This window comes from Cuculus canorus, chromosome 21, assembly GCF_017976375.1.
Source record: "Cuculus canorus isolate bCucCan1 chromosome 21, bCucCan1.pri, whole genome shotgun sequence".
NCBI classification, from domain to species: domain Eukaryota; kingdom Metazoa; phylum Chordata; class Aves; order Cuculiformes; family Cuculidae; genus Cuculus; species Cuculus canorus.
Window position 1 is genome coordinate 3,436,291 of NC_071421.1, and position 12,762 is coordinate 3,449,052.

Consider the following 12,762-nt stretch of genomic DNA (forward strand, 5'->3'; position numbering starts at 1 on the left):
ACACTCCCTCGCCCCGCCCCCAGATGAGCATGCCTTCGCCCTCCCCAATGAATGCGTTCGCCCGTCCCCGTGTGCGCATGCGCAGTCTTTCGCCCCGCTCCTGGCGGAAGGCGGCGGGCATGGCGGAGCCGCTGCGGGCGTTCCGGGTGCGCATTCCCGGCCAGACGCAGAAGATCGGTCTGGCGGCGGCGAGCCTGCGTGAACTGCTGCAGAAGGGCTGCTCGCGGCTGCAGGTATGGGCTGGGGGCAGCGGCGCGGGGGCGGGGCCGCGGGCGTCTCTCACCGGCGGCGTGTGCGGTGCAGCTTCCCTTGGCAGGCAGCCGGTTCTGCCTGTACGAGGACGGGACGGAGCTGAGCGAGAGCGGCTTCCGAGAGCTACCCCAGAACAGCGAGCTGGTGCTGCTGGGGCCCGGCGAGACCTGGCAGGGCTGTGAGTGCGGCCGGAGGGAACCATGAATGGCCCGGGGGGGGGGGCGGTATGGGGGCGACGAGACCATAATCGCTGGGGGGGAAACGACACACACAAATCGTAACAGATGGAGTGGGGGGAATCGGGGGATGGGACACCCCGCTCTAACTCCCCCCAATAACCGCTGGAGGGGGGAAAAAGGGAGGCACAAGATTATAACCAGTGTAGTTAGGGGATGAGACCGTAACCGGTGGAAGGGAGGAAAATGGGGGGACGGGACCATAACCAGTGGGAGAGGAGCAGGGTGAGGGGGGCACACTGAGTGGGAGTGGGGATGCTGGGGGTGAGACACAGCCAGGGGAAGGGGGAGCGTGGGGAGGGGACCACAACAGGGGAACCCCAAAACCACAATAGGAGGGAGACAAAAGGAGGCAACGGCTGGGGAGGGGAAGAGAACATGGGGACTCACAATTGGGTGGGGGGTGAGGGGCAGCGTCCAGGTCTGGCCGTGGGTCCTGGGGCAGCCCTGCCTCACCCGCAGGTGCCAGCGACATCGAGCTGCTCCTGGGCATCTGCTGCATGCGTCGCTGGGCCGTGGTTGAGGTAGCGCGGACGCTTCTTGCCGACGAGCAGGCCCCGAGCAGGCAGCGGCTGCTGGCGGATCTCATCCACAACCTGAGCGAGAACAGCCAGGCTGAGGGCAAGGAGCAGGACCAGGCGTGGTTTGAAGGTGTGTGGAGTGGCACCAGCCTTGGACTGCCCCTAAGGAAAAGTGCTTTAAAAATCTGGGAATCCCTCTGGCTCAGGGTATGATTTACCACTCACTTCAGCAAGCATGTGAGCTCAAGTGTCTTTGCATATTTACTCTCAGAAACAGGGAAAAACCTCAGTCTTCCCTATTGCTCTATCCCAGATTGCTCTAGAATACATTTTTCCCCCTTAACAGAGGTCTGCATTTGCAGTCTTTTAATGATTTGCTAATAGTATATTGATAATTCACAGCCAGCTGATCTTTCTTTACATTTCCTTTATGCTTTCCTTGCAAGTCTCCCCTTCCATTCCAAAGCTGTTGCAGTTCTTCCTGAACAATTCCATTTTCTTGTCCCAGTGTCTTGGTGTTCCACATATGTAAATTAACAAGAAGCATTTAACAACTGTAACATGAGCTACTGTCCCACAGCAAATGCTCAGTGTGGGCCTTCTCAGGACTAGAAGCATAGTAGTCTGGAGCTAGTAAAATAAAAATGGGCAAGAAAAAATGTGTGCCTGCTGAGTTTGTGAAAAGCAGGGGTAAATACCCCATGAGGCAGAAGCACAACACTCACAGCTCTTGGTTACAACACAGTCTTAACTCCCTTTAGGTCTACAATCTCGTTTTAAGAGCAAGTCAAGCTACATGCGTTACAGCTGTGAATGCAGAATACGAGGCTACCTGAGAGAGGTAAAAGTTTCTGTTTAATTAATTTCCTTTCAAACTGCTGGTAAAAGCCATTCTCTGAGCACATACATAACTGGGTTACGGTGCCGTTGCAGAAAACAGTCCTGGGCTGCTGTAGGCACCAAGGAATAGCTGTGGGTTTGTTTTATCCTGTTTCCTTAGGTTAGTAGTTTTACTCCCAACGTTCATCCTACAGCAAGAGATGCGTACAAAAGGATAGTTGACCTGATGTCCGATAAACTGAAATCTGCCAACTACAACGGGTGCTACTTTGACAGAAGAGAGGAAGAGGCCGCGCGCCTGTGCACTGCAGAGGGGTGGTTCTCCTGTCAGGCAAGTTGATCTCGGTTCCAACAGCAGAGGTGTGACTTGGGATGATAGCTTTTAAGGAAGGAGATGGTTCCCTGGGTGCTGGTGTAGAGAAAGTATGGAGTTAAGGGGTGACGTCAGAGCGTGCGTGATCTCTGGTTGGGTACAGCTGGAGCAAGCAGCAGTGCGCCTCTCATCGCAGCCGTCTTGTTTTACAGGGAGCCTTTGACAGAGCCGAGTGTCCGTGTAAGCATTCGATCAACCCTTACAGCAACAGGGAGAGCAGAATCCTCTTCAGCACCTGGAATCTCGATCACATGTATGTATAAAGTCTTAATCCCAATGAACCTGCTCTGTGCCCTTCATCTCAGACAGGAAAGGTGCAGCTGTGGAGTCTTTACCCAACGCCGTGCAGTCAGCTCCGCTAGGGATGGTGCACAGTGATAACAGATGCTTGGATGCTGCAGTAACATAAAATCATGAAGCCAGATGATAATGCCATCTCATTCACTGCCTCATTCTGCTCACATTTCCTTTGAATTGAAACTTACCCCACCTCACCACGTTATCCATTGTCAAAGTGCCTCTCAGACCCACTCTTGTGTGTTGCGTGCTTGGGAAGCAAACGAGATTGGCCTAAGTTATTTCCTTGGGAAAAAAAAATAAACCCAAAATCTAGTTATGGGAAAAGAATTCAGATTCCGCTTGGCTCTGAAAGGAAGAGGGAGACTGGATTATTATGAACAGCCTTTTGATGGCAATATTGTTTTCTCTTTTGTGTTGTGAAGAATAGAGAAGAAGCGTGCTGTTGTCCCAGAGCTGGCAGAAGCTGTCAAAACACGAGACGGAAGAGAAGTGAACTGGGAATACTTCTATCGGCTGCTCTTTACCATGGAGAATTTAAAGCTTGTCCATATCGCTTGCCATAAGAAAACCAATCATAATCTCAGCTGTGATAAAACTAAAATTTACAGGAAAAGGAAGAAAACCCAGGAAATTTCATAGCACTGATGCTGGAAGTGACTCCTGTTTTCCAAAATTGTGTCACAAGGAGCATCTTTAAATAGCTCTGGTTTCTTAAAAACTTACTGAGGAGTGCCTGGCAACGGAAACGCAAGTAATTCAGCTGCAGTCTTTCAAAGTGTATGTTCATATTGTGCCTAAGTCCACTCTCACCGCACGCCTGCCTTGGATCCCACTGTGTTAAGTGCAATAAAATGCAGCTGGGAGCCAGAGTGAGGCCAGAGGCTGACACTGGTCATGCCTTGTGTTCTCTCTCGCCCAGACAAATGCGGGCACGGAACTCAATGCAGAAATGAAACTGGGACAAAACATTTCCTAAAAACCAACCCAGGTACACCTTTCTCTGAACAGTTAAGCCAAACAAAGTATACTTGAATACAATCATGTTTACCCGCCTCTTGAGGGAATTGCTTTTATGAAACACTTCCTACTTCAGGACAGAATACAAAAAGAGAATTTTTACTTGAATTTTTTTAACTATCAACTGATGGCATTTGGATTTTTAGGAACCGCCACTGTAAACTGATTTTTTTTTACAATAAAAGAATCACTGCCATCTTTGCGTGTCTGTTTGTGGAGACAGAGGTGCCTGAGTGGTTGATCAGGTGTCATGGAGCACACCTGGTACTAGAAAGGTGGAGCACTTGTCACTGCTCTGTAAATAACCATTCATTTCTACGGCAGAGCTTTGCTTTCTCCCAGGTTGCTGCCTCTCTTTCTTGCCTCAGCAAATCCAGCTCGTCCACACAGAGCTGCGTTAGGGCAGTATTGCTGTGAGGCATAACTTGCTCACAAGTGCAGGAGCATTGCTACAAAGAGAACTTTTAAACGACAAGCTCAGTCTCCCCCTCTCAAACACTTAAATGTGAAAAGTAAGCAGGTATGTTTTATGTACAGGACTTAATTCCAGTGCTCTGAATCAATCCTGCCATCAAAACCAAGGTGGAAACGCTGCACTGGTTTTAGCATCGCAGCCAGGATTCTGATGACAAACACAATGTCATCTGTAAGCACACATTCTACCAACTGAAAATCACCATTTTGCACAGTGCTAAAGTAAAAACAAATGTCTGTGTGTGAAAACATACGCACTGATAGAGACGGTAGCAAATATGGCATTTGAGGCAAACTGGGAGAGCTGCTCCGAGATGGAGTTGTGCTGAAACCCATGAATATGCTAATAAAATACTAGATTTGGAGTGAAAAGGAGCCAAGGAATACGGTTGACAGAAACAATGCATCAGCTGGAGTGGCAACGTGAAGAAATTAACATGTCATGCATATGCAGCGTGTTTGGTTTGCAACTCTTGAATGTTTAACAGACTATAGCTGTAGAAATTAATATTTATTTAAACCATCTGCTGATAAGATTTTCTCTATTTTTAGAATTGTAGAAGAAACTGTAACAATAAAGATTTGGAAGCTTGTTGCATAATCACACTTTCAAAGAAGTGTTATAAACACAGGGCGAGTTAACAGTTCCTGAGATCAGCTGGGGTCACACATTATTTCCTAAAACACAGGCCAAAATGCCAAATCTGGTGGCCTGACCCCATATTCTGAGCAGTCAATGCTCATTTGGGTCTAATACTCTTTATCGCCAGCCATGTGTTTGTTTAGAGAATTCCTATTCCTAACCCATAGAATTCACCTGAAAATACTGCACAAGCTGCATCCTGTGACTGTTACAAAAGGGAATGCTTACGCTGGGCGGGAGAGGGTAGCGCTCAGCTTCACGTGGTGGTTCAGAGAACTGACGTGCAATAAAAACATGAGATTAATAGCACTGAACTCACGTTGACACCCAAGCATTTAGTTTTGCCAGCAGAATCGCATCTTAGAGGTTTCATGCATTCTGGTTTCAATGTAAACAGTGCACCACAACTTGCACACCAGAGGCTGATGTCCCTCTTTGCGATCAACCAGCTGCGTTACCATCCATAGTGCCAGACATCACAGAATTGAAAGCAAAAGGACCTCATTCCAATATAGTTTGCTGGGCTATTTTTAAAAAAGGAATGAGAGCAAATGTTCACCTTAGATATGGGCTCAAATTTATAGAAACACAGTGAGAACTTATATCTCCCCTAGTTTTTTTCTTAAATACTAGTGTTACGTTACAGTTTATTGCCAAATCACTGAAAATTCAGTCAGTTGTTCCCCAGGTTACTGTGGGAAAGCACTGTATCTGGCAGTTCCAGAAAAACAAACTCAACTAGTTCTTCTCTCTCTGAGAAAAGGCAAACACAGACACCTCAAGTTAGTGGGACAGCCAGCCACCGTAATGTGGTGCAAAGAAAAAGAGGTTTCATTGTTTACAGTTTGTTGTTAGACAACATCCTCCTCCTCCTCCTCTTCCTCATCTTCCTTCGCAATGAAATGCTGCTTCCTGAACTCTCGCCTGCTCATCGCTGTCCTCTGGAGTGGAACTGCTGGGAGATCCTTTAAAAGAAAGAGAAAATCATTCAGGGTAGCCTGTTGCGGCAAACAGCAGACCTACCTCTGCAGTGGTTCACACACTTCCGCAACAGATAAAGGAGGCACCAACCTCCGTATGCGGAAGCGGTGGCATAAACCCATGGCTAAAGCAGAGGAGCTCCTAGGGGAGCCTGCCTGAACCAGCTCACCAGTTCACGCTCCAAGTGAGGGCTGACATTCCTGCAGGCTTGAGCAAGATTCAGAGAGAGGGAAGTGCTCCACAAACAAATCTTCACTATTCCCACTAAATACCAACCCTGACTCCTGCTAAACACCCATCCTCACGGAACCCCTGAAAGGAGAAGGCATCGCTTGCCCAAAATTATCCAATGGTACAGGCAGCCCTGGGATTTGAAAGTAAAGCTCTGGCCCTTGATCCAAAAGCAGAGGTTGCCAGAAGCCAATTTCCACCCTAAAGAATTACAATAATCACAATTAAGACCCAACAATCAGTGAAAAACTACTTTGACAGAATAACACTGTGTCTTTATGTGTAAGAATAGCTGTCTTATGGAATTGGAATAAAAACCTAAACAGAAAAGATCTCACATCTGAAGTTAGCATGCATTGGCAATTAATTTCACCCCTGAGAGAAATAATTCCATCTCAGGGACAGTGTTATGCCTCCAGAGGGTCAGGTTTCCCCACAGTTTTGGGGCTGGCTTGCTTCTGTTTGAGGATGCAAGACTGAAGTGGAACAAGACTAAATCTGTAGGGTGAGCAGACCGGCATCATCTTACCTGTATGAACCCAACGTCTCCAAAGAACCGGTCCACTGGCATTGGCTGGTTGCTGTCCTCATCCAGGAGAGCACCGTGGTCTGGCTGTACTGTTTTTTTCAGGAAAGCTGCCTCCTCCGAGCTGGACCCATCTGAGCATACACTCCCATCACTGCTCTCCTCTTCGCTGCAAGCACTGCTCTGCAGCTCTTCAGCACTGCTCATTTTTGGTGGAGCACCACTTGATTTCACTGCACGTGGCTTGAGGGAAACATCCTGCTCCTTTTCCCGTTTTTCTTCATTAGGCTCTGGAATGCTTTCACTTTTTTTCTGTTCAGTTACATTGCAGTCTCTTGGGGCTTCTGAACGTTCATCCCCATCAGATGTTTTAGGAGGTTCCAACGCCGTGGGATTTTCACTTCCACATGGAAGTCCTTCCCGTCTGGATTTTACAGGACTGCTTTTGTCATATTTTAGCTTCTTCAAGGGCTGTCTGTCAGCTGCTTCATGTGAAGACGACTGTTAGAAAACAAGATAAGATCCTAAATCTTATTTGAAATAAATAAATATAAAATCCCCAGGATACCTCTAGATGCAAGGCGGAACATGGAACCGCAGGGCTCCATCAAACCAGCGCTCGTCAAGGACTGCGCCTTCACCCTCACCTGCATATAAATAATTAACAGACAAATAATTAACAGATAGTGCACATGAGAAGAAGGAAAGAGGAGCTGATGGCTGGCACCAAACCACAACGTGTGGTCCTTCATCAGTGGAAAAGCCGCTTGGAGCATGAACCATTGTGGCTAATCGCCATCCGCCTGTTTCCTTAGGGATGCTGTGGGCAGAGGTTAATGCGGGAGAAAGAGCTGTCAACCGGCATGGCCCAGCATCAACCAGCCGGCCTCCCAACGGGAATGATTCCCAACAGGAATGATCGTGAACAGGAATGACTCCCAACAGGAATGACTGAATGGGAACGACTCCCACTGGGAATGATTCTGCTCAGGAATAACTCCCAACAGGAATGACTGAATGGGAATGACTCCCACTGGGAATGATTCTGATCAGGAATGACTCCCAACGGGAATGACTGAATGGGAACGACTCCCACTGGGAATGATTCTGATCAGGAATGACTCCCAATGGGAATGACTGAATGGGAATGACTCCCACTGGGAATGATTCTGATCAGGAATGACTCCCACTGGGAATGATTCTGCTCAGGAATAACTCCCAACAGGAATGACTGAGCAGGAATGATTCTGAGCAAGAATGACTCCCAATGGGAATGACTGAGCAGGAATGACTCCCGATGGGAATGATTCCCAACGGGAATGACTCTGAGCAAGAATCGTTCCCAACAAGAATGACTGAATGGGAATGACTCCCACTGGGAATGATTCTGCTCAGGAATGACTCCCAACAGGAATGATTCTGATCAGGAATAACTCCCAACAGGAATGACTGAGCAGGAATGATTCTGAGCAAGAATGACTCCCAATGGGAATGATTCCCAACAGGAATTACTGAATGGGAATGACTCCCAACGGGAATGATTCTGAGCGGGAATGGCTCAGAATGGGAATGACTCCCAGTGGGAAAGACTGAGCGCGAATGACTCTGAAAGGGAACGCTTCCAAGCGGGAATGGCTTCCCGTGGGAACGGCTCTGAACGGAACGATTCCAAGCGGGATCGGCTCCGAGGGAGCTCCCGGCGCTGCGACGGGCGGAGCGGCAGCCCGAGTCCCCCCGGGTCTCCCTCTGCAGGCGAAACCATCCCCCCCGGCGTCCCTACCGGGCTCGGCGAGCGCTCCTGGCCGCGGGCCGCCGCCTCCCCCGCTCCCCCTTCGCCCGGGACCCCCGGGCCCGACCGCCGCCGCGCCGGGCGCCAGGCCGCCGCCATCTTGGAAAGCGCGCAGCGCGGGCGCCATCTTGTGGGGCGGCGCCGCATCGGCCGCGGCGGGCACTGACAGGGGAGGGGCTCTGTCCCAGACACAGGCGCTGTGCCGGGCAGCCGCAGTCCCTGTCCCATCCACAACCACAGCTCCTGTCCCAGCCCCAGGCTCAGCCACAGCTCCTGCCCCAGTCCCTGTCCCGTCCACAACCACAGCTCCTGTCTCAGGCTCAGTCACAGCTCCTGTTTCAGTCCCTGTCCCATCCACAGCCCCTGCCATAGCTCCTGTCCCAGGCCCAGGCTCAGCCACAGCTCCTGGCCCGGGCCCTGTCCCGTTCACAACCACAGCTCCTGTTCCAGTCCTTGTCCCCTCCTCAGCCCCAGTCCCTTTCCCATCCACAGCCCCTGTCTCAGCCCCTACCACAGCCCGTCCAGTCCACAACCACAGCTCCCATCCCACCCCCTCAGCCCCCCGTCCCATCCTCAGCCCCATCCTCAGCCCCCTGTCCCACCCCCTCAGCCCCAGCCTCAGCCCGTTACACTCTTCGTTCTTTTGGAAATTACAAAATCTCGAGTATCTGTGCTGAACAGATGTGTTTTCTTCTCTGATCACCTCTGTTTGCAGCCTCTCCCTATCTCAAATGCAAGGTCAGACTCCGAGCTGGAGCCAGCTCCAATTAGCAAGGGATTTGACTGTTGTGAAGTTCATAATAACATTAAAATTAGTCCTTGGAAAGTAATAGAATATGCATAAGATTTCTGGGAAAAAATTATACATATGCATATAAGTGGGAAATACATTCTGTAACAGCTCTTGTCTCACTACACAGGATTGAAGGAGATCATTCCCTCACATGGTCCAGGTGTGCACTAGAAAGATGCTTGGTTTCTATAACTCTAAAACAAGTCTTAGAGAGTTTATGTGCTGGTAATTTTCAGCATCACAGCCCCAGCCACACCCTCACACCTTGAGCTAGGTCCTCAGGGAGCCTTACCTTAAAACAAGCTTTAGCAAAAGGAAAACAGAGCTTGGTTCCAGATCTCCTCCATGGGCTGCTGCCTGTGGGGGAAAAAAAAAAAACCCAAACAAATTCTGCCCAGTCACTGTATCTGTTATAAACATTACAGATCTCCAGCTTCCCATTGTGTTTTCCTTCTGGAGCAATGCTGGCTCCGGTCGTCAGATGTTCATTTGGGGAGTTATTATTCAGATGTGCCTCTCCGTTCATTTCCCCAGTCCTCAGGGAGCAAATTATGTCAGTAACTCAAATCCCTCTTTATCTTCAAGGACTCTGCCGATAGCAGATGGATTTCTGTGTAGCAAAGCAGCCTTCCAGTTCCTAAAGGGGGCCTACAGGAAAGCCGGAGAGGGACTTTTTACAAGGGCATTTAGCCAAAGGACAGCGAGGTAATGGCTTTTAACTGAAAGAGGGGAGATTTAGACTGGATGCAAGGAATAAAGTCTTCACCATGAGGTCAGTGAGGCACAGGTTTCCCAGAGAAGTCATAGATGCCCCATCCCTGGAGGTGTTTAATACCAGCCCGGAAGGGGCTTGAAGCGCTCTGGTCCAGTGGGAGATGTCCCTGCCCATGTCAGGGGGTGAAACTACACTGGATGGTCTACAAGGTCCCTTTCAACCCCAGTCATTCCATGATGCTATGAAACCAGCCCAGCACTTTGATTTAAGTACATAATTATCCTCCCTTCCTTTACTCGGTGAGGGGAGGTAGCACACTTGCCTGTTTTGGAGAAGTTGTAGGTACCGGTGCCCTGATGGTCTGCAGCAGAGGAGGGACAGCATCATCTGTCACGGTAAACTCCAGCTCACTCTTGTTTAATTCAGCACCTTGAGCACCCTGTGGGGATTTTCATAACCCTGTCTGGCCGAGGGCACAGGAGCTTGTTTCTGTACAGCAGCTCTGGTTCATCACAGAGCCATACCGCCGGTGTCAGTGGTCTGAGGATATTACCGACGCTCCTCAGTCCACCTGGGCTGATAAAGTGCTGTCCGTTCATCCTGGCCCTGGAAAACATCAACAACAATTTAAATTGCAGAAATAAGTGGCAAGACTGCACCTATGAGATTACTCAAGTAAGACTTCTTTTCTCAAAAGCATAAAGTCTCGCAGTTAAACTGCTGCGGTTCGGAGGCAGGCCTGATATGTTGTTCTGCAATTTCTCTCCGTGCTCAGGGGTCCTTCTGTGCTTTGTTCTCTGGCTGAGATAATTCATATTCTCCTCCAAAAGCGGTTCAACCGCTCCACTCTCTCGCAGCGTTGTTGCTTGCAGCCACTGAATACAGATGATTGTTTTTATTAGGCAGTGAAAACTTACACTGTCTCGTAAACAGACGAGGACTAGAGCTGACTGAAGAACAGCATTTCTGCAGCTGGAAAAACTAGTTGATGTTTTAATTTCTGCAACAAACTGAAAATAGGAAGGAAATTTTCGTTTTGAAACTGTTCATAAATACTTTTGGCAACGCTATGTGTTTCTCATTCTTTCTTCTGCTTTGTAAAATTGGCGTGCATATGCAAGGGGTGAAGGCAGGGGGTAACTGAGCCCTAAGCAGCCTCGTGTGCTTCCATAACCCAGCACGGACACGGGCTCACAGGCTGAGGCAGCTCCCCTGGGTGGATACACAACCACAAATGCCCAAGAGAGCGCAGCGTGACCTCCAATGCTTGCAAGGATTGACCTTAGGCAGGTGAAGCCTGGATGCCAAGGCTCCCATGCAGAGCTTTTGTCCTGCAGTCACCACACTCTGCCCTATAACCACATCACTTTGTGGGAAATTGCTGGCAAGTTCACAGCTGCAGATGCTGTTGACTTTTCTGGAACGTGGCTGATCCTTCTCGGAGAATACAAGTGTGATGTAGCACGGAGAGCACCCCAGGAGAGGCAAGCAGGAACGCGGATCCCCTTGAGACCAGTCCACATCTCAGCAGCCAGCAGAGTCTTCTGAGTGACTTGAACAGTTACGTAGGGGCCGCGAGCAGCCAAGAAGCCCTTAAAGAGAGCCACAGCAGCACAAACTATTTACATTAAATTCACATTTCCACATAAAAGAATGCTTATTTTCAACACTATTAAAAAGTGGTTTTTATTAGAATCTGTTGTCTAAGCAGGCAGGCAAAAAAAGAAGATTTTGTGGGCTCGCTCATCCTCATCTTTATGAAAGCTGGCGGGCATAAAGCAGCAGCTGATGAGCTTATTGAGCAGGAAGGGAGGTTCAGGCTGTGAAACTCGATGTGTAAATTAGCTTCTTGCAGCACTTTTCCCCGTGCCTGTCACTTCCTCCAGTGTCTCTGTCTGTTATAATCCTCCCAGTTCATTTGGCTAAACGTCGGTGACATGCTAGGACAGCAGCCAACACCCCTATCGCCTACGAACACGCTGGCTGTTAACCATTGAGAGAGAGGTCTGCCGAACACGAGAGTCCTCCAGCAGGAGCACTGGCTGGCCTTTTCCTGCTCTGGGAAAGTTATTTTCAGTTAAGGTGGCTCAATTATTTTTCATTGGCACCTGGAGAGGGTGTAGGAGGAGGACCTGCTGCCCAATATCTGCCAAAGGAACCCTTGCTCCCTGCCTGGACCACACACCTTCCTGCTCACCACCTTCTCAGCCTCCTCAGCAAAGCAAAAACAAATGTCTCAGGCTTCTGCTAAGGATTTGACAACGCAACTTTTTAGCTGTTCTCTCCTGTCAAACGATGTTGTCACACCAGCTTGGATAATGACAGCGGATATTGAACTACGGATATGGGGCTTCCAGGGGCACTGCCTCCTGGATGAATTTCTGAGGAGCTGATGTCCCAGCTAGGATAAAAACGTTCCAGGAGTCTGCATCTCTCTGATGCGGCTGACCTGAAGAGCACCGAGATTGAATCAGGCTCTCATTTTCATAGCTGAGGAGCATTCGCACCGGGAACTGGAGAGCCCTGACATGAATATTACAGGGAATTTATGATATATAATGAAACTTTACACTTGCTGTGTCAGAAATCTCTTTTTTGAGTCTTATTTTGGTTTTCTTTCTAGTATCTTATCAAGAACCAAGTGTGGAAAGCCAGCATCTGAAGAAATTAATTAACATAACCGAGCAGAGCACACAGGCTTTGTGAAGAAGAGCAGCAAAGAGAAAAACTATGAAATTCAATAATGAAAATCCTTAGGGGACATCTGGGAAACAGCCAATCAAATTATAGCATCACTGAGTTGTTTGGGTTGGAAGGGACCTTAAAGCCCATTCAGTTCCACCCCCTGCCACGGGCAGGGACACCTCCCACTGGATCAGGGGCTCCAAGCCCCATCCAATCTGGCCTGGAACCCCTCCAGGGATGAGGCAGCCACCACTGCTCTGGGCACCCTGGGCCAGGGCCTTCCCACCCTCAGCAAATCATTTCCTCCTGAGATCTCATCTCAGTCTCCCCTCTTTCAGCTCAAAACCATTCCCCTTGTCCTGTCCCTGTACTCCCTGATCCAGAGC

The 12,762-nt window shown here is 49.2% G+C and overlaps 2 protein-coding genes across 3 annotated transcripts; one reads left to right on the forward strand and one right to left on the reverse strand.

Annotated features, from left to right (window-relative positions):
* The first annotated feature begins 53 nt into the window (after nt 1-53).
* Nucleotides 54-5,483, forward strand: DFFB (DNA fragmentation factor subunit beta). Its single transcript, XM_054086097.1, has 7 exons — nt 54-233; nt 304-430; nt 951-1,139; nt 1,771-1,850; nt 2,010-2,184; nt 2,379-2,475; nt 2,945-5,483. The coding sequence occupies exons 1-7, from the start codon at nt 78-80 to the stop codon at nt 3,159-3,161; spliced, it is 1,041 nt and encodes a 346-aa protein (XP_053942072.1). The 5' UTR covers nt 54-77; the 3' UTR covers nt 3,162-5,483.
* Nucleotides 5,483-10,453, reverse strand: C21H1orf174 (chromosome 21 C1orf174 homolog). 2 transcript variants are annotated; one of them, XM_054086099.1, is made up of 3 exons: nt 9,269-10,453; nt 6,398-6,895; nt 5,483-5,621 (listed from the first exon to the last, which is right to left on the reverse strand). In XM_054086099.1, the coding sequence occupies exons 1-3, from the start codon at nt 9,500-9,502 to the stop codon at nt 5,508-5,510; spliced, it is 846 nt and encodes a 281-aa protein (XP_053942074.1). In that variant the 5' UTR covers nt 9,503-10,453; the 3' UTR covers nt 5,483-5,507. The 2 variants fall into 2 exon arrangements, with proteins under 2 accessions (XP_053942074.1, XP_053942075.1); XM_054086100.1 differs by lacking the exon at nt 9,269-10,453 and adding an exon at nt 8,175-8,327.
* Nucleotides 10,454-12,762: the final 2,309 nt, after the last annotated feature.

What these genes read in the sequence shown, in the direction of transcription:
- DFFB (XM_054086097.1), top strand. Translation starts at nt 78, where the DNA reads ATGCGCAGTCTTTCGCCCCGCTCCTGGCGGAAGGCGGCGGGCATGGCG. An exon ending in CGGCGAGACCTGGCAGGGCT is followed by an intron (nt 431 to 950) that starts GTGAGTGCGGCC and finishes CCTCACCCGCAG; the next exon opens with GTGCCAGCGACATCGAGCTG. An exon ending in TACGAGGCTACCTGAGAGAG is followed by an intron (nt 1,851 to 2,009) that starts GTAAAAGTTTCT and finishes CTGTTTCCTTAG; the next exon opens with GTTAGTAGTTTTACTCCCAA.
- C21H1orf174 (XM_054086099.1), bottom strand. Translation starts at nt 9,502, where the DNA reads ATGAACGGAGAGGCACATCTGAATAATAACTCCCCAAATGAACATCTG. An exon ending in TTGCTAAAGCTTGTTTTAAG is followed by an intron (nt 6,896 to 9,268) that starts GTAAGGCTCCCT and finishes GTTTTCTAACAG; the next exon opens with TCGTCTTCACATGAAGCAGC. An exon ending in GAGACGTTGGGTTCATACAG is followed by an intron (nt 5,622 to 6,397) that starts GTAAGATGATGC and finishes TTTCTTTTAAAG; the next exon opens with GATCTCCCAGCAGTTCCACT.